Source organism: Cavia porcellus, unplaced genomic scaffold (assembly GCF_034190915.1).
Source record: "Cavia porcellus strain 051 isolate PalLab524CR breed Dunkin Hartley unplaced genomic scaffold, mCavPor4.1 scaffold_2, whole genome shotgun sequence".
NCBI lineage: Eukaryota > Metazoa > Chordata > Mammalia > Rodentia > Caviidae > Cavia > Cavia porcellus.
Window position 1 is genome coordinate 86174388 of NW_026947485.1, and position 23565 is coordinate 86197952.

Below are 23565 nucleotides of genomic sequence, written 5' to 3' on the forward strand. Positions count from 1 at the left end.
CACACTAGGCCACGGCTGCTCTGGGCACTGAAGAGGGTGAGGGACATCAGCCAGGGAGGGTGTTGGTGCTGCTAATCCAGGAGGGCAGGAGGGTGCTTCCCCGCAAAGGTTAGCACTGGGCAGAGGAAAGGAACCCCATGGGCAGATCCTCCTAGGACAGCCAGTAGGAGCTGGGAGGGACATTGAGAAGCACCTAAGGGGGTGGTGGGGAGAACTCATCCTGGTCCAGACACCAGTGACAGTCTGCCCTGGGCTAAGCGCTTTGCCAGGGCCACCCGCTGAGTGGGTGTCACCTTCTCCCTGGGTGGGCCTGAGCCATCAGATCTGGGTCCTACTAAATAAGAATCATTGTGAAGATTAAATGACATCATATATGCGATCAACATCCCAAACCAGGAAAAGACACTTCCTTGTTAAGACTGTCTGGAAGCGCTATTGCTTCCCACAACCCCTGCGCTGAGGATGCTGGGAAGAGGGAGTCCTTTTTACCATTTTGTAGATGGGGAAACTCAGTAACAGAGACTTACTGTTCTCTGCCAAGATCACACAGTGAAGCCTGCCAGTTCTTTCACCTGGTTTGCTTGATATTTTATCCCAGCAGATATGAAGTGTGATCTAAAAATATAGTGAATGCTGATTTTTTAAAAAAATCATTAAAAGATACATTGCCCTTTGTCCTCATTACACTATTTACTCTTACTCCAAATATACTGTTCGCATCATTTTGCTGAAGCAGCTCTGGAAGCAGGTCTGCTGTAGCTGCTTCCATGTCCTGAAGTGATGGTCACTGTAAGTTTGGACAAGAGCTAGAAGTCACACAATTCTGGATCCAGGGAATAAAGTGGAGGAGGACACAGTTTAGTGTTTTTATGAGTCTGCCTGTCTGTTAGGTGACTCTCAGTAGCAGCATTCACTGCATTTTTAAAATCATATCTCATAAAAACACTCATGGAAGAGGTCTCCAGAGCTGCTTCCGAAAGTGGCGGGAGCAGAGAGTGGGTTCAAGGGAGGGGGATGTCTGAGGAGAATGTTACATAGTGTAACACACCACACACGTTAGACCTTCAGCAGGCCTGAAGTCTTTCTGTAGCATATCTACCTCCCTATAAAAGTGATGTAGAAATAGTGAAATATTTTGTGGTACCAAGCCTTTGGCCATCCCTTCCTGAGCAGGCGTAAGTGAGAGCTCTCCTAGCTGACTACCGGGCTCCGTCCCAGCTCCCAGGGGATCGTGCATTTACCTGGAAGGGATCAGTTAGCTCTCTTAACAGGCTAGAATGAAAACTGATGAAACATGATATGGAATAAAAATTAATTTAACTTTATAAATAACTGAATAGTTGTATTAGGCAGTAATTAGCATACCATACTATAAACTGTACCCTTGATGCAAAAATCCAAATTTCAAATTTCGAATCCAACACAAAAGCTTTTAGATTTCAAAGCACTTCAGATTTTTTGGATTAGGGATGCTCAACTGGTAAAATCTATTCGTATATCCCAAAACCTGGCATACATAAGGGCCCAGACATTTTACATAAGGACTACTCAACCTGTACTAACAGAAATAAACTCACATGCTCCAGGCCTGGTGTGGAGACGCATGCCTATAATCCCAGCATTCAGGAGGCAGAGGCAGGAGGATTGCTATGAGTTTGAGGCCAGCCTGGACTACAATGTGAAACCCTCATCTGAAAAAAAAAAAAAAATCCTCACATGCTCCATCACTGGGTCTATGGAAAAGAATGTGAAGATGCGGACATCATCCTTCAAGACAGCAGCAGGTGCGGGGGTGAGGCGGAGAACCCAAGGCAGGCAGGTTACATTATTGCCCCCTGCGCACCCTGCGGCAGAGGAAAAGGCTGGGGAGGGGTGGCACCCTCTTGGTAAAAAGCCCACAACGGTAGGCCCACAGCGGAGGGTGGCTGAGCGGGATTTTCTAGCTCTGCAGACTGCAGACTTTCAGATACCTTGCACTTGGACTGTGTGTGTTAGGGGGACTCATCCCGGATTGGTCACTTTTTGCCTTGCCAAGCAATAGACAGTAATTTCTAAGGAGAACGTTTCTCACATGCAAGTAAGGACACAGGAGGAAAAGAGAAAACCTACCATCTAGTGCTGTCGTCAGCCTATTTTTTTAAAAAATAAACAGTTGCTGGGGATTTAGCTCAGCCACATAAGCACCTGCCTAGCAAGCACGAGGTCGTGAGTTTGATCCCCGGTACCAAAAAAGAAAAAAAAATACACAGTTTAACACTAAAACACTGAGGATATAAACTCAGAAATAAAGGGAATTCTTTAAATTGGGAAATCTTGGTCTCATGAGTAAAGCACCATCTCTGGTCCTCTATTTTTCTTACTTCATTGCCAGGCTGGGTTTTGGGAATCACTGTACCCCATCATCCTCTGTGTCCTCTTCATGCTACATAGATGCAGCACTGGGCTGGGCTTGGTAAGAAGTAGGAGACACTGACCCGAGTTTCAGGTTGCCATCACGTGCAGACACCATGAGAGGCATCAGCCACTAAAATGAGAATGGCTGCCGTGATAACACAAGAAGACCTGGCTGTGTCCCTAACAGTTGACCTTGGCCACATCCTTTCACCCTTCAGAGCCTCCACGTCCTCAGCTCTGACATGAAGAACCTAGACTTGGGTCTGAAGACCTTTTCCAGGTCTAGCAATCTGCAAGGCCGTGAGGCCCTGAGTGCACCATGCATTTCAAGACCATCATTATTTAATTCTCTTCAAGTTCTTTCCAAATTCTTTGATGGAAGCGGGCTGCCTTGATCCTATCTAAAAGCAGTGGCCAGCAAAGCTGCTCTCCAGGCCCCCTGCCAGCATCGAGTCCATATTTGAGAATGGCAGTGGCCGTGGTGCCCAGGCTGAAATGGGATGTACACATTTGGCAAGGTAGAGTGCAGTGTAGCTACACATCACTGATCAAAACTCATCAGACTTATCAGTGCGGCTGACAGGTACTTCTTGGCTGCCTTCCCAGGCCGGGGAGGTAGCCCTGTGCCAGCCAATGGGACGCCTCCCTTTGCTTTTGATGTTTATGCTACCACCTTGGAGAGAAGGCTCAGCACTGCTGGAGAGACTGTCAGCGTGAGACGCAGATAGACAGTGCTCTGTGGGAGCAGGAGGGAAGGTGGAGGCGTCAGTCCAGGAGGCTGCCTTCCCCACCAGTCTCTGAAAGTTTCCCAGGTAACTTTCCGACCTCTGACAGCTGGGTCCTCTCACCTTCCCCGAAGTGACATCTCCTTTCCCAGAATCATGTACAGGCTACATGCATGAGAAAGTGCTTTAAAATCTTTAATGAGCTACTCCTCTCCTCCCTCAGGTGGTTGGCAAGTAGGCTGATACTGTTTAGGAAGAAACTGAAGCTCAAGTGTCAGGGAGTGACTTGCTCCAGGTCACCTGAGGCAAACCTGAGATTGCAGGGTACCACACATTGTCTTAGCCATAGCATCACTGTAATTATGGCCTTTGTTGTCAGGCTTCCTCTCACTGATGGTTCATTGTCAAATCACAGCCTCTCCTAAGCCAGGGACTCTGAGCTTTCTTTTTCCTTCAGATGGGACTTGGCCAGACCTGTTTGAGGTGCCTATGCAGTGTCCACTCTGCCCTGGGGAGAGTTTGCACCCAGGTACCTGGAACTTCCAGGCTGAGGTGGGCACCACAGATTGTGGGCTATGTCCCACGTGAAGATTTCAGCACTGCCCACAAGCTAAGAGTGCTTTTACATTTTTAAATGGTTAAAAATTTCAAAAGAAGAAAATTTTGGTGTGTGAAAACTGTGAAATTCAGATTCCACTGTCTGTATAAAGCTTAACTGAAACACAGCAGTGCTCATTATGTGCATATTGTTAAGGCTCTACTCTGTGGTCTACCAAGCCCAAAATATGTGTTTTAGGACCTCCTTCCCCCATTCATGTGTTGAAATTCTAACCTCCAGTATCACAGAATATGACTTAAGGATGTTTCTGATGACATTTATTAAACTAGTGGATCCCTAATCCAGCATAAGTGGTGTCCCTATAAAAATAGGAAATTTGAACACGGGTGCTCGCATGAAGAGAACACCACATCCATGTGACAAGGAAAGAACAAATGCAAGAGATGCATCTACCAGCCAGGGAAGCCCAGAGATTTTCTGAGAAGCCACCAGAAGCAAGGAGAGGGGCACGGAGCAAACTGCCTCCCAGTCCTCAGAAGCCTAGGACCCTCAAACTTGTTTACAGAACTGTGAGCCAATGCATTTCTACTGTTTAAGGTGCTCAGTTTGTGAAACTTTCATGTGTGACAACTCCAGCAAGCTAATATATTTACTACCCAGCCCTTGACAGAGAAACATTGCTGGTCCCTGTAATCCAAGAAGAAACTTGGAGATGGGGTGAAACTACACTCATCCTCAGTACCTAACTTAGGTAAGCCAGGGCTTGGGGCTGGCTCCTGGTTCCTGGTATCTTGCTGGAGAGCTTATTCATATCTGCCCCTATCAAAACTTACCCTTCAAGCTGGGCATGGCAGTTCATGCCTGTAATTTCAGCACTCAGGAGGCTGACGATTGCCACAAGTTCAAGTCCAGCCTGAAAGACTCCCAGATCACTGACGATATCAGAATTGATGGCAGCAAATGTGGACTGCTGGTGGCTAAATGAGGGTTCGGAAGGTTGGCCCTGAGGGAGTATATGGCTTGCTTTCTATTTCAAATGGTTTTTTCCAGGGCAGGAGTCTTGTGGGATGAGCGTTGTGGCACATGCCTCTCAGCAAGGCATGTAGGTCCACTGTGTAGGTCCCCTGTAAAGATGCAGGCAGCATCCACCGCACATTAGAGACCTAGAAAACAGCCATCCCAAAGTCCAAGACAAGGGCACCGGGCCCCTGGACTGGTATGAATCTGAGGATTCAGTATTTATTTCCTAGTGCTGCCATGATAAAATACCACAAACTAGTGGATTCAGGCAACGTAACAGTGCTGGAGGCTAGAAGTCTGAAGTCAAGGAGCTGGCACAGCCATCCTGCTCTCTCCAAAGAGAGCCACCCCTCCCCTCAGGTTTCTGGTGTCTCCCGGCTTTCCTTGGCTTGTGGCAGCGTTGCTCCAGTCTGTTTGGTCTTCACATTGTTTTCTTACCAGCACCTCTGTCCTCTCTTGTTATAAAGATGCCAGCTCAATCTAGAATGCTTTCTTCTCAAAGTTCTCAATGCATTCTCTTGCCAGACAGGGAATTATATATCCCTGCTTCCAAATGAGGACATCTGAGGTCCTGGGTGGACTGACCGTGAGAGGACACTATTCAACCGAGTGCCGTCAGGATGGTGGAAAGTGAGAGCATTTCCAACCAGAGTTGCTAAAATGTAAGCAGGAAGTTGAAATGTGACTCCTCAGGCATGGGGCACACAGCAGGACCCACAGGTTTGCATACTGCCCTCAAGACCATCCCTGTTCTTCATCCCTGGGCTCTGCTTTCTCTGGCAGGAGGCACACCGCCCTTTTGGATGGTGGTAAGCAGGGTGTTTGGCATCTTTGGATTTCCATTGTTCCTAGAAAAAAAAGGGGACTGTACTTTTTTCTTGATTTTCTATAGAAAGTCCCCAGGAGACTGTAGCTTGGATGCCAGGCTGGTTTCTGAGTGAATAGCTGTGAGATAGAGAGCTACAATCAGCAGGGCCTGCTTTGATCATCCATCCACCGGTAGAATAAGAGTAGACTCCAACCCCAGCTGACTTCTCAGGGGGCCCAGGGAATGCAGGACATGGAAGGCACTGGAAGGGGATAGTAGGATAACTACCCAGCTCAGGCTCAGAGGCAGCCGTGTACCAGCTCTGAAAATACTGCCCAAAATGAAGTTAGTATTTGTGCTTTATGGCAACTGACCATTCCCTACCACTCCTGTTTGCCTATCTTTCAAGTGAAAACTAATGGTGAGCTAGGTAGAGAAATTGGGAAACTTTTCCGTTGGCCTTTGGCCTCACAGTGTCCAGAAACAAGTGAGCATTGGCTCCTTTGCCCAGACTGCAACTTCTGCTGTCCCCATTGCTGCCTGTTACAGTTCTGTCAGATGCCAGAGATGGACATCATTATCCTAGGCTGGTCAGCCCACAGGGAAGGAGGTTGAGGACATGGTGCTCCAACCCGTACCAAACATAGTGTCTTCAGCAAATGCATGCAGGGTTAACCCTGCAACCAGGAAAGCACTGGCCTTCAGATTAATACATACATACATTTCTACGTTCAGCAAGATTTTTTTTTTTTTCTGTTGAGCTGGGGTCTTGCCTGGGCTGGCCTCGTATTTCTGGAATCCAGTGATCTCTCTGACTCGGCCTCCCAAATAGCTGAGACTATAGATGGGCACTGCCATGCCAGGCACAGTCTTTGTTTTAAAATATCTCTGCTAAACTCTGCACTTGGCACCAGGGATACAAACACAAAGTCAATTCAGACTATGGAAGCCCATTTCGGATGGGAGAAAACTCCATAGAAACAGAAGAGAATAAAATGAAGTGGTTAATTTAGTACCAAGACAGATGCACGGACAAATAGGAGAATGAAAGGCTGGGAAGGGAAGTTCTTGGAAAAGATCAAAGACATGGTTTTAGAAAAAGGATGACTCAACCTAAAAATGCTTTTTTGGTCTCGAATAACAGAAGACCCAAATCAAACAGTCTCGAAAAATGAAGTTAATTTACTTTCTCAAGTGAGTCAAAGTTCAAAGGAAGGATGGCTTATAGGGGTTCACAGTGTTTTCAGGGTGGGCCTCCATTCTCTGTCTTCCATGAGTCAGCTTCTTTCTTAGGCTGACTTTCCTCATAGAAACAGAACAGCTACCGCAGATCCAGACCTCACATCCACACACCAAGCTGCCCAGATGACCTGCAAGCATCCTGACATTCACTCTGCTGCACTGGTTTAAACCACAAGCCTACATCTGGTTCTGTCACCGTGGTCAGGGACGTAGAGTGCGCTAGCCCTCTTGACCTAGGTCACAGCTCTATCCTGGGAACCAGGGATGGAATCAGATGTTGGGAACAGAGAGATGAATGCAACCAACACAGTGTCTGCTCTGCAAAGGAAATGAAACACCTGCCAGGCCTGCTGAAACCCTGCATTGATATTATCACTCATCAGCACACAGTGGCATTGGTCTCAGCTGAAAGAAGCACCTGGTTCTCCAGTAAGATGTGGAAAGAATTGCATCCCAGCTTTTAAAAACCAAGAAGTGAAAATCAAGTCATGTTCCCAGGAAAAGAAGGTCATCCCTCATCTTACCCTGCGCTTTTGGTAATGTATTTAGCCCCAGGCTCCCTTGGCTTTGCCGGGAGCCTCGTCTGGTGGGAGGAGGGGAGCAGTAGTGCCCACTCGGGATGGTCGTGCTGCAATAGCAACCCCCAAATCTCATTGGCTTGACACCAGTCTGCTGTGAGTCCCCACCACAGTGGGCCTTCCTACGGTGGCAGGGAGCGCAGGTGGGAAGAACCCACCATCCTGTGCCCACACTCGCTAGAGTGCATGTCCTTCTCCCTCAGTCACAAGAGAAGAGCTTGCTAGCGGGTCTGGTGCCACCCTCAGTGTGACTGTTGGCCAAAGCAAGTCCTACAGTCACGTCTGTCGTACATCAAGGGATAGAAGCAGGAGAGAACTAGATACCGAGGACCACAGGGAACAGCTGCTCCTGCACCCCTCAAGCAGGAGCGGGGAAGTGTGTCAGGTGGCCGCCATCTCTGCTTGCACCAGTCTTCTATGATTCCAGCTGCCACATGCAGGAGCCCGTTTGCAGAAGGGGAGGAGACTGGCAATGGGAAGATTAACCACTCCCTGGGCTGCACACGGGGATCAGTACTTTCAATAGTGCTTTCTGAGTTCAGCCTCAAAGTAAATGGTTAATTCATCTTATATCAACAGCACAGTGATTCATAATGTAAACTTGGAGAATTTTTGATGTTTCAGGCCCACATTCCTTTTAATTTGGCTCTGCATTCTTTTAAAGCCGCAGTTCGCTCACTTAATAGAATGCAGCATGCAAATGCACGAGTTTTTGCCTGGAGGCAATTTAGCCTGGCTGTTTCTGTGGATGTCTTCTTTCAAGTGTATACTCTTTCTTAAATTATTTACTGCATAAACACACTTTGCATTTTCAACAGGGAGATTAAGACTGCTTGCTACAGACCTAGTTGAACATCAAGGCCCCCCTTGTCCAAAGTTAAGAGGGAGTTACTTTGGGCTTCCCCCAAAGTTCTTTCCCTCACTTGTTTTGCTGATTCTCTCCAAATTCTGTGTTCCTTTCTGCTTTGCCCAGTTGCTCTAGGCCAGCAGCAACTGCCTGTGACTGTCCTCCGGGCTTCTTCACAGATGGGGCCTGCTACTGCCAGCCTTTGTTTCCCCCTCCTAGCTGGCTCCATCCTGTCCATTCTAGGGCCTTGACGGCTCACTTTTCTGTTCCATAGAGAGGCTATATTTGCCCAGCTTCCTTGAGGTCTGAAGCTGGGTGATGGCCTGGCCACTCAAGCTTACTTCAACCCTCTCTGTTCCAGGTCTTTTTGTCCCCTTTGTTCCCCTCATTCCAAATATCTGGCAACCTTTCATTTAGAACCAGCAATCCTCATACACCAGCACACACCTCTGGTCCTCAAAGACTGATCCTTGTAGTCTGGGGAGAAGACCCAGCAGTTCTCTGAGAGCCCACGGAGGTTTGCAGTTCCGTCGTTGGGGGCTGGCTTCAACTTTCAACTTCAGCCTTTTCTACTCGGACCCCCTGATATTTTTCTGCCAATTGAATCTGCACAGATCTCTTCTCCATTCTCCTTTGAACGGAATCATTGCCATTACTAGAGGCTGTGTTCTTTCATCATCATTCTTTGGACAGCCCTCTTTTGAGTCCCAGAGTGCAAACCACTGGATAGCTGTATTGGGGCTGCAGAGGTGAATTCCACATGGTCCCCACAGGTGGATCCACTGACACACAGCGGGCAGTGACAGGGACCCAGGAGGCTCTGGGGGTGCACTAAGGAAGGTGAGGCTTTCTAGGAAGACCATCGAACAGCAACAACTTAGGGGTTCCTGTGCATTTATTCTCTTCCTAATCTTGCCTCAAAGTAAACAAGTAACACCCCCAATTAACCCTTTATAAATTCGCATCGTGATGCCATGGGGCCCTCAACCCACAGATAAAATGATTGCCAACGAAAGTATACAGGGGCCACACAACCGTATAGTACTGAAGTCAAAAAAAATGTTTTTTTGAAGCCAGAATTTTAAAGAGCTCTCATGCTTTTAATCTGTTTCACTGTTGAGCTTCAATTTTGCTGATTTCCTTTGCAAGTTGGGCATGGGTCACTGTGGTAAATAAAGATTTTGATGGTGACTTGGACAAATGGGAGTATAAGGATTGTTCCTTCCTGAGGAGAGCAGGGGAAATCAATTTGTGTTTTAAATGGACCCACTGATAGCACCAATCAGTGTTCCTAATTGGCCTCACTGTAATAAGCCCATGAGGTCCTGTTTTTATTTACTTATTGGGGGGACAGAGAATCTTCCTGGCTCCTGAGTAAATATGGCCTGTTAGGTTGGAATTAGCTGTCATCACAGAAGAATTAGTGTCAGGCACAGACTTTCCAGTGGGAAAGGAAGAAATAAACGATACAGATCTCAGACGAGCCTGTGTGATAAATGAGGACCAAGCGTACCATTCATCTCCTGTGAGGAAAGTGGACGCAGGCACTAAAGCAGTTTTGCGGAAGACGTGTCAGCAAATGCGATCATTTTGTAACCTGTCAGGAGGAGAGGGAGCCGGTCCTGTTAGGGGCCACGGGGGAGCAGCTTGCTCTGATGTGACAGTCCCCATCCATCCGGTTAAGTGTAGCAAGGAGGAGGCGGGTGAAGAGGACTCACCCAAAACCTCAACCTAGTGTCTTCCTCCTCTCAGAAACAAACACCCAGCTGCTTTACAAGGCTATACATGTGCTGCCAAGATGTCTTGGTACAAACTGAGAGTGGGCCTCTTTCAAGTGGAGACCTGGCTCAATCCCACCTGGCCACCGCCTGTTGGAGACTCCTGTCCTGTGTCCCGTGTCTAGAATAAGGTGCAGAGCTCTTTCTGCCCACATCTGATTTGCCGTGAGCTTTTAAGCCAGGTGGGCAGCCGCTAGCCGGCCAGCCACCCTGCGTTTCTATTTCTGAGCAGCCCTGTGAGAGCGAGCGTGGGCGAGGCCGCTGGACCTAGGCTCCCTTTTAAAGTCTCAACAAAGCGTACCGCCGTGCAACCTCTTTTCTCCGAATGAGGTAACAAATTATGAAACAACTGCACCAGAAGCACTCCACAGGCATCCGCCCACCTGTGTTTTTCCTCTGAGGTCAGCAGGCCCAGACCGGGGGAGTGCGAATGAATGTGAGGTGAGGGCCCCCCACAAGCTATCACAGGCAACGTGAGGACTTTCCACTATTTCTCACTTCCATCTCTTTTTTTGCCGTGGAGCAAATGTAATATTTCCTCCTGGCATGATGGAGCATGAGCCGCACTGACAGATGATGGTTTCATAGCCTAAGCTGGAGTTTGACACTTGCCTCTTAATTCCGTCCTTTTCTCACTAAGTATCTTTTGCTTTTCCCCAGGAATTTTTGTACAGGTAAGTATCTTCATGACATATGTTTCCTTAGAGTCTTTTCCTTTCACAGGAAACACTGCCAAAAAAAAAAAAAAAAATGAGGCTTGTCTCACATTTTAAATTAAAAAGAGAAGCTCACATGGGGCTCTTGTTCACTTAAAGAGACTACATGGTATTTGGAGCCTAAAAAATCATTTGATTCGCTCTGACTTTACAGTAAGCATTTCTTTGAGTGCACTGTGACAACTACTATGGAGTTGTTCCCAGTATCCAAAGCTGTGTGATCACGCACATGCGTTCAGGGCACACTCAGGGTGGGCGGTAGTATCACTCGCCAACCGGGCCTTGGATGGGCTTTGTCCGGACATCTTCCATTTATCTGTGTGCATCTTTTTCTTCTCTGTCTCCCAGAATCATCCAGAACCGCATCCTGCTTGTCATCTTGGGGATCATCGTGGTCATCACCATCCTGACGGCGATCACTTTTTTCATCCGAAGACACTGATGTATCTGCTCTCCCTTGATAAACACCAACCTCGGCCTGTTCTGAGTAATTAAGACAAAACGATCACATGAATCATTCTCTTCTGCTGACAGGCCCTGAGTGACCTTCTGTCTTCCTCTCCACTGTTCAAGTGCTCAAGTGCAAAGAGTGTAAAAATATTTTCTATTCCTGTTTGCATGTGGGTTAGTTTTCTTTTTTCTAGGTTTGTCTTCAACCAGATTTGTTTTTTATAGGCAAAAGTGAGTGTTTATTTGCCTTTTGGTAATTTAATCTCTTGTCTGAAATAGCCTCCATGAGATCGTTCTTACCCTGTGGACATGTCATGGTTTCAGAAACAGCCTGATAAGTCAGTCCCAGGAACTCTGTTTATCATGAATTTCTTGTCCAGAATCTTTCTATGATGCCCAAGGAGAAAAATGCAAAGAAAATCAGGGGACAGAACCAGTGACCAGCTCCAGGAAGCCAGCCTGGTGCCTTCCCAGGACATAGTCAACTTGCCCAAGTGCTTTTATTACAAAGAAGGGTATTTAATGTCACTCACAGAGGAAGTTGACTTAGCACTTTCCCTGTTTTTCTATTGCATAATTTTTTAAACTGGAGAATATTTTTGCTGAACCTACCCAGTATCCAGTGTTCGCAAGTTTGGTTACTGGCTGCAAGAAATATTTCCTTGCCTTCCCCAAATCCCAATACTCCCTGCATGTGTTGGCAAAATGAGCCTTGGCACAGTATTTAATTGTGACCTCATCTTCCCTGACCTGTGTAAGCATCTCTGTATCCTTTCGGTTTTAATATTTGCACTGCCAAAAGCAGCCCTCATACATGGAAAAGGTCTGACAAGGTTCGCTCCACATCCATTCCAGTATGTAAAGAGAACATGAATATTTCAGTAAGAACAAGAGCATGACTCTATCTGTTCGAAATTTCCAAGGTGATTATAACTATGGGAGAGTCCTATAGGATGATCTACTGGAAATAAATTTGATGGAAAATGTTCACTAACCTCCTTTCAAAAGAGAAGGATTGAAGGGTGTGTTAAAAAGGTGATTAGGGTTTCTGGCTATCAAATGTTAGCAAGGCCTTCCTGGATTCACTATGTATTCAAACTTATAACATGCTTCGTGATTTGTCTTTATTTTTCTCTGAGGTAACCAGGAATTATGTTCAAATGAATTCATTTGTAATTGGGCTTAAAAGTTGCCTGACCAAGCTGACGTCATTTTCTGCCTAGTTTTAAAGCAAAATGTGTTTTTCTTAAGACATCATAGCCACTTACAGGGTCTGTGCTATCTTTTGAATATAATTGGAATCTCTGAATTCTTGGAAAGCAAACCTATTCTCTTCATAAAAAATGCTAACCACCTGTGCTCATGGATCAAGACCATGTGAATGCCACACTTGGTTTGGTTTTGTTTTGCTTTTTTGCCAACTCAGAGGAAAACCATTATGGTATAGAGAAGAAATGCAGAATGCAGAATCCACCAGAGAAATATTACTTATCGGAACAGGCCAGGGTCTGCATGTGTTCAGATAAATCATTTAGTACTGTGTAAATAAAGCTACAGCCTTCATGTCAGAGGACTACGATGGGATTTTAGCCAAGGGAAGTTGAACAGCAAAGAAGCAGGAAGCTGTGTTAATTTTCCCATCAGCTCAAAGGACCCATCTCAGCAAAAACCATATTCTGATAACAGAATTCTAGATGTGCTGAAAACAAGGAAGAAATCATTTAAAAGCAAAAAAACAGACAACTCCCTGCTCATCCAGAACACTGTCAGTGAAGTGCACCAGCCTCTCTGGTGGCTTCCTCAGAAACTGTTGGTCTTGGTTAAGTGCATAACTGGATGCCAAGCTACGCCTCCCACCTCCTTCCCGCGGCCACCCCATCATCTGATCATCTGTACTTGATGGCTCCCAAATATTTCACTCCAACCTTGGATCAGGTGGAAACAGATGAAATGAGAGGGGGGGAATGCCTTCATCACTTTTCCTTGCCTAGGTTTCTCCTGTCCAGTTCCGCGTCTTTATCAGCCCTTGCCTGGGACATCATCCCAGTTCAACCTCAGGAGTGGGAAGAAAACTCAGCTCAAGATTCCATCAAATCCCCTTGATAGTGACCACCTAGGCCAGGCCTCGGCCTGCTTTGGGAAGAGGCTGGTCAGAAGATCCCTAGCTCCAGCCCTGCTGCGGACTGCAGGCAGGACTCGCAGGAGTGACCACCAGGCCACCTGCTGTCCCTCCTTCCCTACTACTGTGCGGGGGACAGAAGACAATCCACAAATCCGAAGCTTGGAAATCTGGAGAAGGTTCTAGGTGCTTAGTTCGTATACGTTAATTGTCGGCCGTTCTGAAGTTGGGAGCCTTTGTTACAAACAGTGTTTGAAGGGGAGGCTGAGGAAAGATGAAGATGAAGACGTAGGGGAGGAAGAAGAGGAGGGAGCCCTTGCCATACAAAATTCATGCAGACTAAACAGTTTCCCTGACAGAATAAATAAAGCGGATGCTACCCTGCTCCAGAATCAAAAGCAATTTAATTAAAGTCTCTTAAGTTGTAAAGAGTTTTAAATGTTCCATGTTGAAGGCGAATGCCTACAAATGCAGTGGGCTTGACGTCAGCTGCCAGGCCTGGGCTGGGAGGCCATTTGCTATTCTGTTTCAGGCAGGCTGGATTGTCTTATTTTGGAACCAGCTTGGTGGGGGGTTTGCTTTGCTACTGCTTCTGAGCCCTGAGCTTCAAAGGCTGAAATTAATGGTGAACAAAATTGTGCGGCTCTGGCCGTCCCATGCGGGGCAAGCCTATTGAGGGTTATCATTAAGTAAAGAAAAAAAGAGGGGAAAAAAGCCTGCCTGCTCCAAAAACCTCATCAGATAATGACCTCAGTGATTGGGTTTTCATTACCAAACAGCATCCAGAGATTATCAACCCGTGGAGGGGGGCAAGGGGGGAAAGAAAGAAAGAAAGGAAAAGGCCACTGTCTTTCTCTCCCTTTCTCCTTTTTTTTTTTTTGCACATCTTTTCTTTAAAACTGTCAGATCATTTCAGTATTTCAAATCCGAGGAAAACAGCCTGCCTGCTGCTGTATTTGAAGTTGTAATGGTGTCAAAAAGTCACGACTGACTGACAGCCGTCAGTCCCAGAGGGGCTCATTAAATCATAAAAACTTGACAAGGAAATAATTGCACATCGCCAGCAACTTGGCGCCTGTTTAGACGTTTTTATTTTCTTTCATTATTAGTCCCCACCATTACGTTCATTAACAAATTGCATTAAACAACTGTTAGGGGCTAATGATTTGTTTATCGCTTTTTTATTATTATTATTTAAACATTAGCTGTGTCATGTGGTACCTCAGCAGCCTCTTGCCATCATCTGACTGAATATTTTTCCACTCCGAGCTCTGGGTACTGTTGGAATATGAAATAGATTATTCATTACTCTCCTCTTTGCCACTGATTTGGTTTCATGTAGCGTCTTCCACAGAGAAAGATGAAAACTTGTCAAAAATAGGTTATATCTTATTCGAAGGGGCAACAATAGCAGCAGGTACAGGCACACTTTAATATTTAATTAAGGTTGATGTTAACCCCTTTAAATGACTTCAGCTGTAAGTTATATTTAAATGCAGAAGAGAAAAATAATTGTTCTTAATTTGCAACCTGTTCAGTAGGCATTCTTCGTGGAGTTAGCTGGAAATTTAGAACAGAATTTTTAAATAATGAAATTTCCCATCATAAATATTTATTGCAGTTTGTGTACCTAGTGGAGAATTAACTATCAGCAATGATTCCCTCATCCCTTTGGTCTGAACTGCCATCCCGTGGGGCCCTCTGTGCTCTGGAGTGAGGTGGCTTTCCTGGAAGCCGTGTGTTTGGAGGAGAGGTCTAGAGCCAAGGGCTGTTGGTTGGTTGTGGCCGGCACTGGTTTCAAAGGCACCGCTGTTAAGTCTACGGGCCGCGGCACTTGCCTTCCCCTTTAGCTGAGTGTGTGGTTGGAAGCCTGTGGTCTGCAGTGAGAGAGAGCAGGCATGGATGTCTTAAACAGGCACTTGTGTGTCCGGGTAGCTGCTTCAGGGTGGGTGCGGCCAGTGGCTTGGGTGCCTTCAGGTGGTAAAGTGGAGCCCATCATGAAGAGTGCATCCTCACAGCAACAGGAGCGGCCTTTGGCTGTGAGTGACCTTTCACCCTTTTCCTTTCTGTGGCCTGCCATCCGCAAATTGATTGGCTTTTCTGGGGGCTATGAGCTTGAGAGACCAAAGAAGACAAGGCTCTATCGTGATCATCCTGAATCAAAAGCTGATGGCCTTCTCTTGCCATCATGGCTGGCTGTTCCATAAGTTTACATAACCATGGCAGCCATTCACAGAGGCCTGCTTCAGTGGCACTTCAGGACAAGAAGGTTCTGGTCAGGAGCAAGGATACCTTTTCCTGTCCTGTCTCTAGTGCCACCCTCCCATCCCAGAGAGACCACGCCCTTTAGATGTGAGGAGAAGAGGTGATTCATGTTCCCTGCTCAATGCCGTGTCTCTCGGCCGGCCCCCCACACACAAGGTCAGATGGTCCTGCAAGAGCTGTGGGCCAGCCTGGCAAGTGACAGCCTGGAGGTGAGGTCCTCTTGCAACTGTCACTGCAGACATAGACATAGTAGACATGCACCAAGGTCCATAGAGCTTCTGGGCTCCAGTGTGATCCAGTCCAAATTAGCCATATGACAAGCCACCAGTCTTGGGATGACTAACATACCTCAGCAGGAGACATGCTCAGAGCCATGTTTCCAAGACAAAGGAAGGCTCCATGGTGTGGACCATCCCCAGGGTCACTCCCACTGACCCCATTAAGAGTTCTGAAATTAGAAAACAATCCTTAAACATGACCGCACACCACGCTAACCCACTAACAAACCCAATTCCAAGAAAGCTTACTTATGTGACTTTCCTTTACCTATGATCTATCAGGCTCAGACTAGTAGCATATGCCAAAGGCTGGCCAAATAACATGATTATGTGGCTTTTACACCAGAGGCCTGCCTTTTTGAATGTGATGAGTGTCAGTGTGGACAGCTCAGAAAAGATCTTGAAGCCGCAGGCAGTGCACCCAAGAACAGTGATGTTGAAGGGCAGCCAGGAGCCGCCAGGCCCAGCCAGAAAGGCATGTGTGAGTAGAGCCAGGGCATTCTGGGATGGGTGATGGAGCCAGGGTGAGAAAACAGACATGCTACCTATCTCTTGGGATTCCAGATCAATAGCAAGGGAAGCATACCAGAGCCAGCTTACTGGAGACAACACCAAGATGGCGGGAGAAGGGGGGTGGGAATGTATGGACAGTGAAGACCCAGATAGGGTACAGTTGAAGACCAGTGGATTCCCCATACCAGAGGGCAGGAGGTGGTTCAGGGCCTCATCCCAGGGAAGAGTGGGGAAGGAGGGTTTGGGCAATCTTGTAGCACCCTGAACCCATCATACCCCTGCTTCAGGAAGACCCAGACAAGGGGAACAGCATGGACCCTACCCAAGCCACACACCACCCGTCTCCACCCTCCCGTGCTTTCTGCCTGCCGTGGGGAAAGCCCTTCCTCTTCCCCAATTGCATCCTTACTCTGCTACATAAATAATGAAAGCATCTCAGTAAGGGGGAAATGGCAGGAAGTAGCACTCTGGGCTGAGATTCTGTGAACTTGGGCACCCCTCCTTCCCTCCGTCCAAACAAGGCCCTTTGGCGTGAATAATAGCTCGAAAGCGCTGAAGCTGTATTGATTGGCTGCCCTCACAGCTCCATAGAGAGCTGCCTGGGCTTTTCCTGGAGGCAGGACACAGGATGGAGTCAGCACCTCCCCTTCCCTGGCCAGCCCCAGGTGTGTGCGGGAGGGGACAGAACAGGATCGTGGGGGCGGGGAGCCCAGGCCCTCCGCCAGGTCAGTGTGGCTTTTATCACCACTGTGTTTATGTTATTGGCTTATTTTGCCATGAAGGGTACACAGTTGGAGAACAGTGGTTTTTCTGTTTTTTCTCCCCCACCCTCCGCATTGTGCATTGAACCTAGGGCCTGTACATTGAGCAACACCCCTAGTCCTTTTTATTTCTTATTTTAAGGCAGGGTCTCACTGAGTTGCTAAGTTGCCCAGTCTGGGTTTGAACTTGTGATCCTCCTTACTCAACTTCCTAGAGTGCTGGAATGGCAAACATGTACCACCCTGTCCCACAAAGGAATGATTTTCCATGAAGAGGCCCTGTAGAGTTGCAAATGCACGCACCTTCTAGCTTAAGCTTCTCTCCAGAAGCTTCTGCCAGGGATCCAGGCCACAGAGGCCCCTCAGTTCAAACCTCTAAGCATCGTGGTACACTACAGTGGGCTTTCCTCTGTCATAGGCCGCCGGGAAGAGAGAAGGAGAATAGGTCCATTCCTCTGTGGGAGATAGGAGCTACTGCTGGAGTCATGGAGGAGTGTCCCAGAGACTGCCTTCAGCAGAGACCCCCTGAGACCATAACTCGACTGTTCCCCGCCCTGGTTGGCCTCTCCTCTGGACATAGTAGCCAGGCTCATGCAGCGATACCCTGAAATCCCACCTCTGAAGATTCACCCCTTTCACTTCTGACCTTGAACCATGGGAAATATGGGTTCATTATTCTTTGAGCCACTTTGGTCCCCTACCTGGGGATTCCTCTGAGGCTGAGTCTAGGTCCTTGCTCCCTGGGACCAGCGTCTCAGCTGCCTGGTGATCATGGGGCATCACTAGGACACGACCTTGCCCCCAAGGCCCAGTTCTTTCATGACCACACTGCGACCAGCACGTGGTCAGGCGAGCACAGGAGCTAAGCACGGGCTCTGTGCAGGAGCAGTGAGGGCTGAGGTCACCTGCTGGTCCCAGGGCAGTGCCTCACTGAGGACAGTGGGGACACAGGAAGACGGCTGGAGCTGGCACAGGCAGCCCTGAGCTCAGGCAGACTGTCTCACCCACGAGCTGTTGCAGCCACCCCTTGTCCCCACTGAGTAAGCCCAGGCACTGTGTGGCCCCGATGGGTGTGCCGTGTCTTGAGCAGAGCCTCCCTGGGCACTGCACCCGCTCTCAGCATGGTGGGACAGCATGACAGTCAGAACCTCTGTCTGCTCACTTTTCATCCCTCCTTTCTCCCAAGCTAGTCTTTCTGAGCTGTAGGCTGCTCAGAGAGGAAACATCAGAGTGAGAAACGGAAGGCTTCAGTGCGGGAACTCTTTATTGTCCCTGACAAGGCTTCTAAATAATCAAACTTTTCCATGTTTGAAGGAAGAAAAGTGTAATCAGATTTATTCATCTAGTCAATGAATATTTACTGAGCATCTACTATGTTCCAGGTCCAGAAGACACACAGCAAAGAAATAGGTAAGAGTCTGAGAGTTGAGCACACTAGGGTAGAGGTCAGGGAGCTTTCTCACCCCGGCATCCTGACATGCTTTCCCATCTCAGGGTCTCAGGAGTGAACCCTGCTTCTGCTGACTCCAGCACCATGAGTTTCTGGCAGAGCCTCCTCCAGACTCAGGGCTGTGTGGGCCTTCTCCCTGGCAGTCATGGCTCTATTTGTAAAGAGTCCAGCAAGAGCACAGGTCCCCACCAGCACTGGCCCTGCATCCAGGACTGGCCTAGGAGAGGCGGAACAGGAGTAGAGTCTGTTTAAATCAGGGCTGACTTAGAAGGAATTTTTCTTCTCTTTCTTCTCTCCTCCTCCTTCTCCTTCCTCTTCCTCGTCCTCTTCCTCTTCTTTATGGTGATAAAGGTTTGACTTGGCAGGCAATCAAGAGCCCAAAATATCATAAAAGGGAAAAAAGTTGCCAAGTTGTTAAGCGGTGCACCACAGGAGTGTTGCTGGGCTCAGCCAGCGAGGTGAATGCTAAGCAGTGAGCAGCAAGCAGGGAAGAAATAGAGCAAGAGACGTTTTCAAAGGCTTCTCTCTGTCCCAGTGCGGAAAGGGACATGGAAGCAGAATCCGGACCTGGGTGTGGGGCTGCTTGGCCCCCACCCACACCCTCCTGCAGACGGGAATAACTTTGATGTCTGGGCCCGCGGCTTCAGGCAGGCACAGGAGGGGCCAGGTGTCCCAGCGACTGTGTGACTCCTGTGTCAGGGACATGCAGCCCACAGAGCTGGGCACAGCAGGGCTCTGAAACCAGGAGATGTGCATCAGCATCCCTTGGGCTCAGTGCTGGCCATGCAGCGGGCCAGCAGGTCGTGTGGTAACGGGTCATGTGTGGTGGAACTCAGATCCACAAGACCTTTGAGTTCTGCAGGCTGGCCAACCTGCTCATCCTCAGGTGGGAAATGAGGCTCTGAAAGGGAATGGGACTTGTTAAAGATCTCTTAGGTAACAAGGCCAGGCATGCGCTCAAACCTCTGGCCTCCCAAATGACCTCCCACCTACCATCATCACTAGCCACTCTTCTCCAGAAACTTGTGAGAGACAAAAGACAATCAGAAGCCCCACTGGGCTGCTGCACCCATGGGAACCCCACCAGAAGCCCCTCGGCTGCTGATGATGGGGGGACGCTGCTATAGAACTGGGGCTTCTGGAGCCTGGTGGTTGTGGCCAAGGAACAGTCACACTCGGGAGCAGCTTGGTGAGGAGACCAGTTCCAGGATACAGAAACTGCATCACAGCCTGGGCACAGGCACAGAGAGGAAGCTCCCGGGGCACATACGCATCAAATCCTCAGGTGGGACATACAGCAGTCCCACCCGGGCAATGGTTCATGGCACACTGTGGGAGGCAGCTCTAGCCTACTCCTATTCAAGCACCTACTGTGTCCACAGAGCCTTCAGGTCTTGCTGTCTACTGTGGATTGGGGTAGGAACTCATGGAAGGGAGAGGTGTCCTGCTTAACCTGCTGCTCTGGGCACAGGGCACTGCTGATTGGCTAATGGTTAGCAGATAAGAGAACCAGCCGCTGGGCCACTGGGCCGCTGGGCTGCAGTGCTTGGGCACGCCCCAAGTCATGCTAGTGCTTGTGAGGTCTGCAGCCCCTTGGAAACTCCTCGTGTCTGATGGAGCACCCTATCTGCCAGCTCCTTCCTCACAGGGGCCCTCTCTCCCCTGGCCTGGCATCTCTTCTAACCAGCCCGAGGCATCTTCTGAGATGAGCCATGAAACATAGTTTGCAACTCTAGTGATTCCAAGTATGTGTCCAGTATTCCTGTGTCCCCATTCAAAACTGGCACTGCACTCATGAAGATGAATGAGAAGAACCATGATAGTAATTTTAATATTTTGACTTAGAATGACATTAACTAGCAAATTAAAATCCTTATAACAAGTCAAAAGAGCCTGGGGGGAAAAAAAGTTCGTTTGCTTTCTTTTTCGCAGGGGGAATTATATTTTCGTTTTACCGAGAGCCCCACAAATTATGTGGCCTGTCCTCTCCGGGTGTGTCACTTTCCCTCTTGGGCATCATGTCCTTGTCAGTGAACCAGACCTTTTTCTTTGTGCTTGTCCCCTGCTTCACTTGCTTCTAGGCACATTAGGAACAAGCACTTGGTTAAGCACCTGAAAGAGAGTTAGAAACCAGCGTGCAGTACTAGTTGTCCACCTTGGAGACAATAGCTCTTCTTAACATGAGATCTCAGTGGATGGACAGACACACACTCACACACACACTCAACACACACTTGCTCACATAGGTCTAACCACAATTATCAGTACAGTCTCTGTCCCGGGGAGTCTTCCTAATATTATGTCCTAGAACTGAAGCCCCAGTCTAAAAGCCCCCCAGGATAGCGAACAGAGGCCAGAAACATAATTTGGAATCCACTCAAGTTGTGAAATGGAGAGACTTAACCAGCTGAAGAGCTGAAGCCTTACAGTGTGCAAAGTCCCAGCTTTGATTTCTGCCTCTATTCACACAATTTTTAGGATGCGGGAGTTTAATCCAGTTGCCTGCACCAGGGAGGGTGACAGCCAGCCAGATACGGGTTAAGAGATGCCATCCTCTTGGAATGGTAAAAATCCTGTTTCCAATTCCACCTACAGGAGAAGGTGTCCTTGTTTTGGAATTGTCTCCTAAGCTACCATCATGAAGGTTTCACGTGAAGCTTTCGGTCCACTTTTTCTGACATGGGAGGGTGCAATTGCCCAGGGGTTCATGGGTCCAAAGTAGCATCCTACCATTCTGCAAGAAGTCCCACACTTTTGCAGACCTTAGCAAACCAGTGAGTCAGTTTAGATCAAGTTACCAAGCATGGGGTCCAAATATGGAATCACATGCACGGCAATGTCATTTCAGGATCAGGAAAAGTTCGAAGGTCTCTATTTGGTTTCTCTTACTCTTCCCCAAAGGTTCACGGTCTCTTTCTCGTATTAAAGTTCTGGGACATTTATCTCATTTCCCAGGTTGCATTTTGAAGTGATGTCTTCTGGCTCCAGCTCAACTTCCTAGAGGTAATTCATTAGGCCTAAAAGCTGCCGCAGAGTGGGATTAGAACCCGTGTAGTACACAGTCCTGTTAAACTGAGACCCACTAATTAACCGCTCTCCTCTGAGGAACTGAGTGATAGCGCTCCTTCCCCGAGGAATTGCAATTTCATGGTTCCTAATGATGCAGCGATTACATTATCTGGATCACTTAGGCTGGGGTGGCAGGAGCAGCGCTTGGAGCCTATCTTGGGGACAGGGAGAATCAGACTGAAAACCCGAGAGGGTGGAGGAAGGGGGTTAGGTGTCTGCTACTCGTTTTCCTTAATGTGCCACTGGGTCTTCTGTCTCTCTCAGGCTCTCGCCTCAAGTTCCTTTGTTTCTGAGCTCTGCACTGTCCCTCTCTCACATTTTCCCTCTAATATTCACGGGGATGTTGTTTGTAAAAATCTATTTATTTGCTGTGTCCCACAAAGTAATTTATTTCGGCCTTTATTTTCATGAGATGTCTTAGAAACGTGGTTTTACATGTTGTTAGCACAGGTGCCTCATTTTGCTTGTTCTTTTCCTAAACTGTACCGCTGGGTGAATTAAATAAAATGCCGAATTACAAAGGCCACAGTCCTGTCTTTTCCATTTGAATTATTTATCTGCTTCCACTTTCTTTCTCATTAAACGTAGTTACAAATTTTCGGGTCAGTGTTTTCTGTCCTATGAATAAAGACATTGCCACTTTTTTTTTAATGATGAAACTTGGAAGGATCACATGTGAGGTTTTTGTTTTTGTTTTTGTTTTTGTCTTTTTTCATTTTTATCGGTACCGGGGATCGAACTCACGACCGCCTGCTTGCAAGGCAGGTACTTATGCCACTGAGCTAAATCCCCCACATGTGAGGTTTTCTAATCCAAGATTTTTTGCTTTCCTTTCACTATCCAGAGAGACAGCAACATAGAGTAAGGAATGGCAGGTTTGACTTTGAGATCTGCTTCCCTCACTGGGGAATTTGGATGCTCTACTAAACGACTCAGTGAGCCTCAGTTTCCTGGGCAGTAGAGAATATGTCACCCAGTCCAAAGACTGATGTGAAGATTCAGCAGGGTGTGACTGACTGTCCCCATCACACACACAATGATTAGATGTATTACTTGGAGTAGATAGTTGGTTTGGGGGTAGAAGTTTCTTTCTGTACAGATTTCTTGGTGTTTCTTCAGAATCTTCTAGAATGCCCTACTAGAAGGCCCTTCTCAATTCATTAAAAGTATTCTTTCCAAGCTTGGGAGGTTGAGACCAGAGCTCTGCGAGTCTGAAGCCAGCCTGGGCTACATAGCAAGACCCTGTCTCCACAGAACAGAATAAAGAAATAAAAGAAAATTCATTCTCAGAATGTTTTTGAAACTTTTAATACTAACCATCAACAGGGCAGGAGAACCAGGAAGGCAACATCACATCATAAAATAGTCTCTGCTTTTCTGAGAGCTCGTGGCTGGTGGGGAAACACCAGGGTTACCTGGCATTAACGACCGCAGAGCACAGGCAGCAGGTGACCCAGGCTGGCCGAGCTGACAGGAACCTCCTCAGTGCCACACATATGGCATCCCGAAGGAAACTTGAGGGCATCCTCAAAACAGTTTTTAACATCTATGGATTGATAAAATGGAGACTGTGAGGAAGGATAAATGTGATTTTAAAAATGTTTTTAAGTGATGTCATAACAACGACCACAGAAATTTGAACAATGAGCCGCGTGAGACGTAGGATTTACTCTGCATGCACACAAACCTGGAGTCTGTATGGCATCTGGAGCCCTCCATCACCAAGTGGTCCCTGGATACCCCACTGCTGGAATGGCAGAAGGTGTGGGGCGGGGAAGAGGAGAGGTCCGCGGAGTGCAAAGAACAGATTCCGATCAGGAAGGCCCACCGTGCATCGGAGTGCTGTCCAAAGCCCTGGCCTACTCCAGGTAAGAAGAGAACAAAAGGAAGAGTGCTTTACCTGTGCTCTTCTGGGAACACTGGCAGAGTCATGGCCACTTTGTTCTGTCCCTCATCCAAGCTGCCATCATTCTTACCTAGACCGCTGCCACAG

The 23565-nt window shown here is 47.8% G+C and overlaps 1 protein-coding gene across 4 annotated transcripts in view; it reads left to right on the top strand.

Moving 5' to 3' along the window:
- Positions 1-22100, top strand: part of Vti1a (vesicle transport through interaction with t-SNAREs 1A) — a 370470-nt gene extending 348370 nt beyond the window's left edge. For all 4 annotated transcript variants that reach the window (XM_013158219.3, XM_003475211.5, XM_013158218.3 and 1 more), the window contains one exon: positions 11016-22100. Coding sequence is in view for 2 of the 4 variants with exons in the window: in XM_003475211.5 (XP_003475259.3) it covers positions 11016-11109 (94 nt within the window). In the remaining 2 variants the exon portion in view is untranslated. The remainder of the gene's footprint in view (positions 1-11015) is intronic.
- Positions 22101-23565: the final 1465 nt, after the last annotated feature.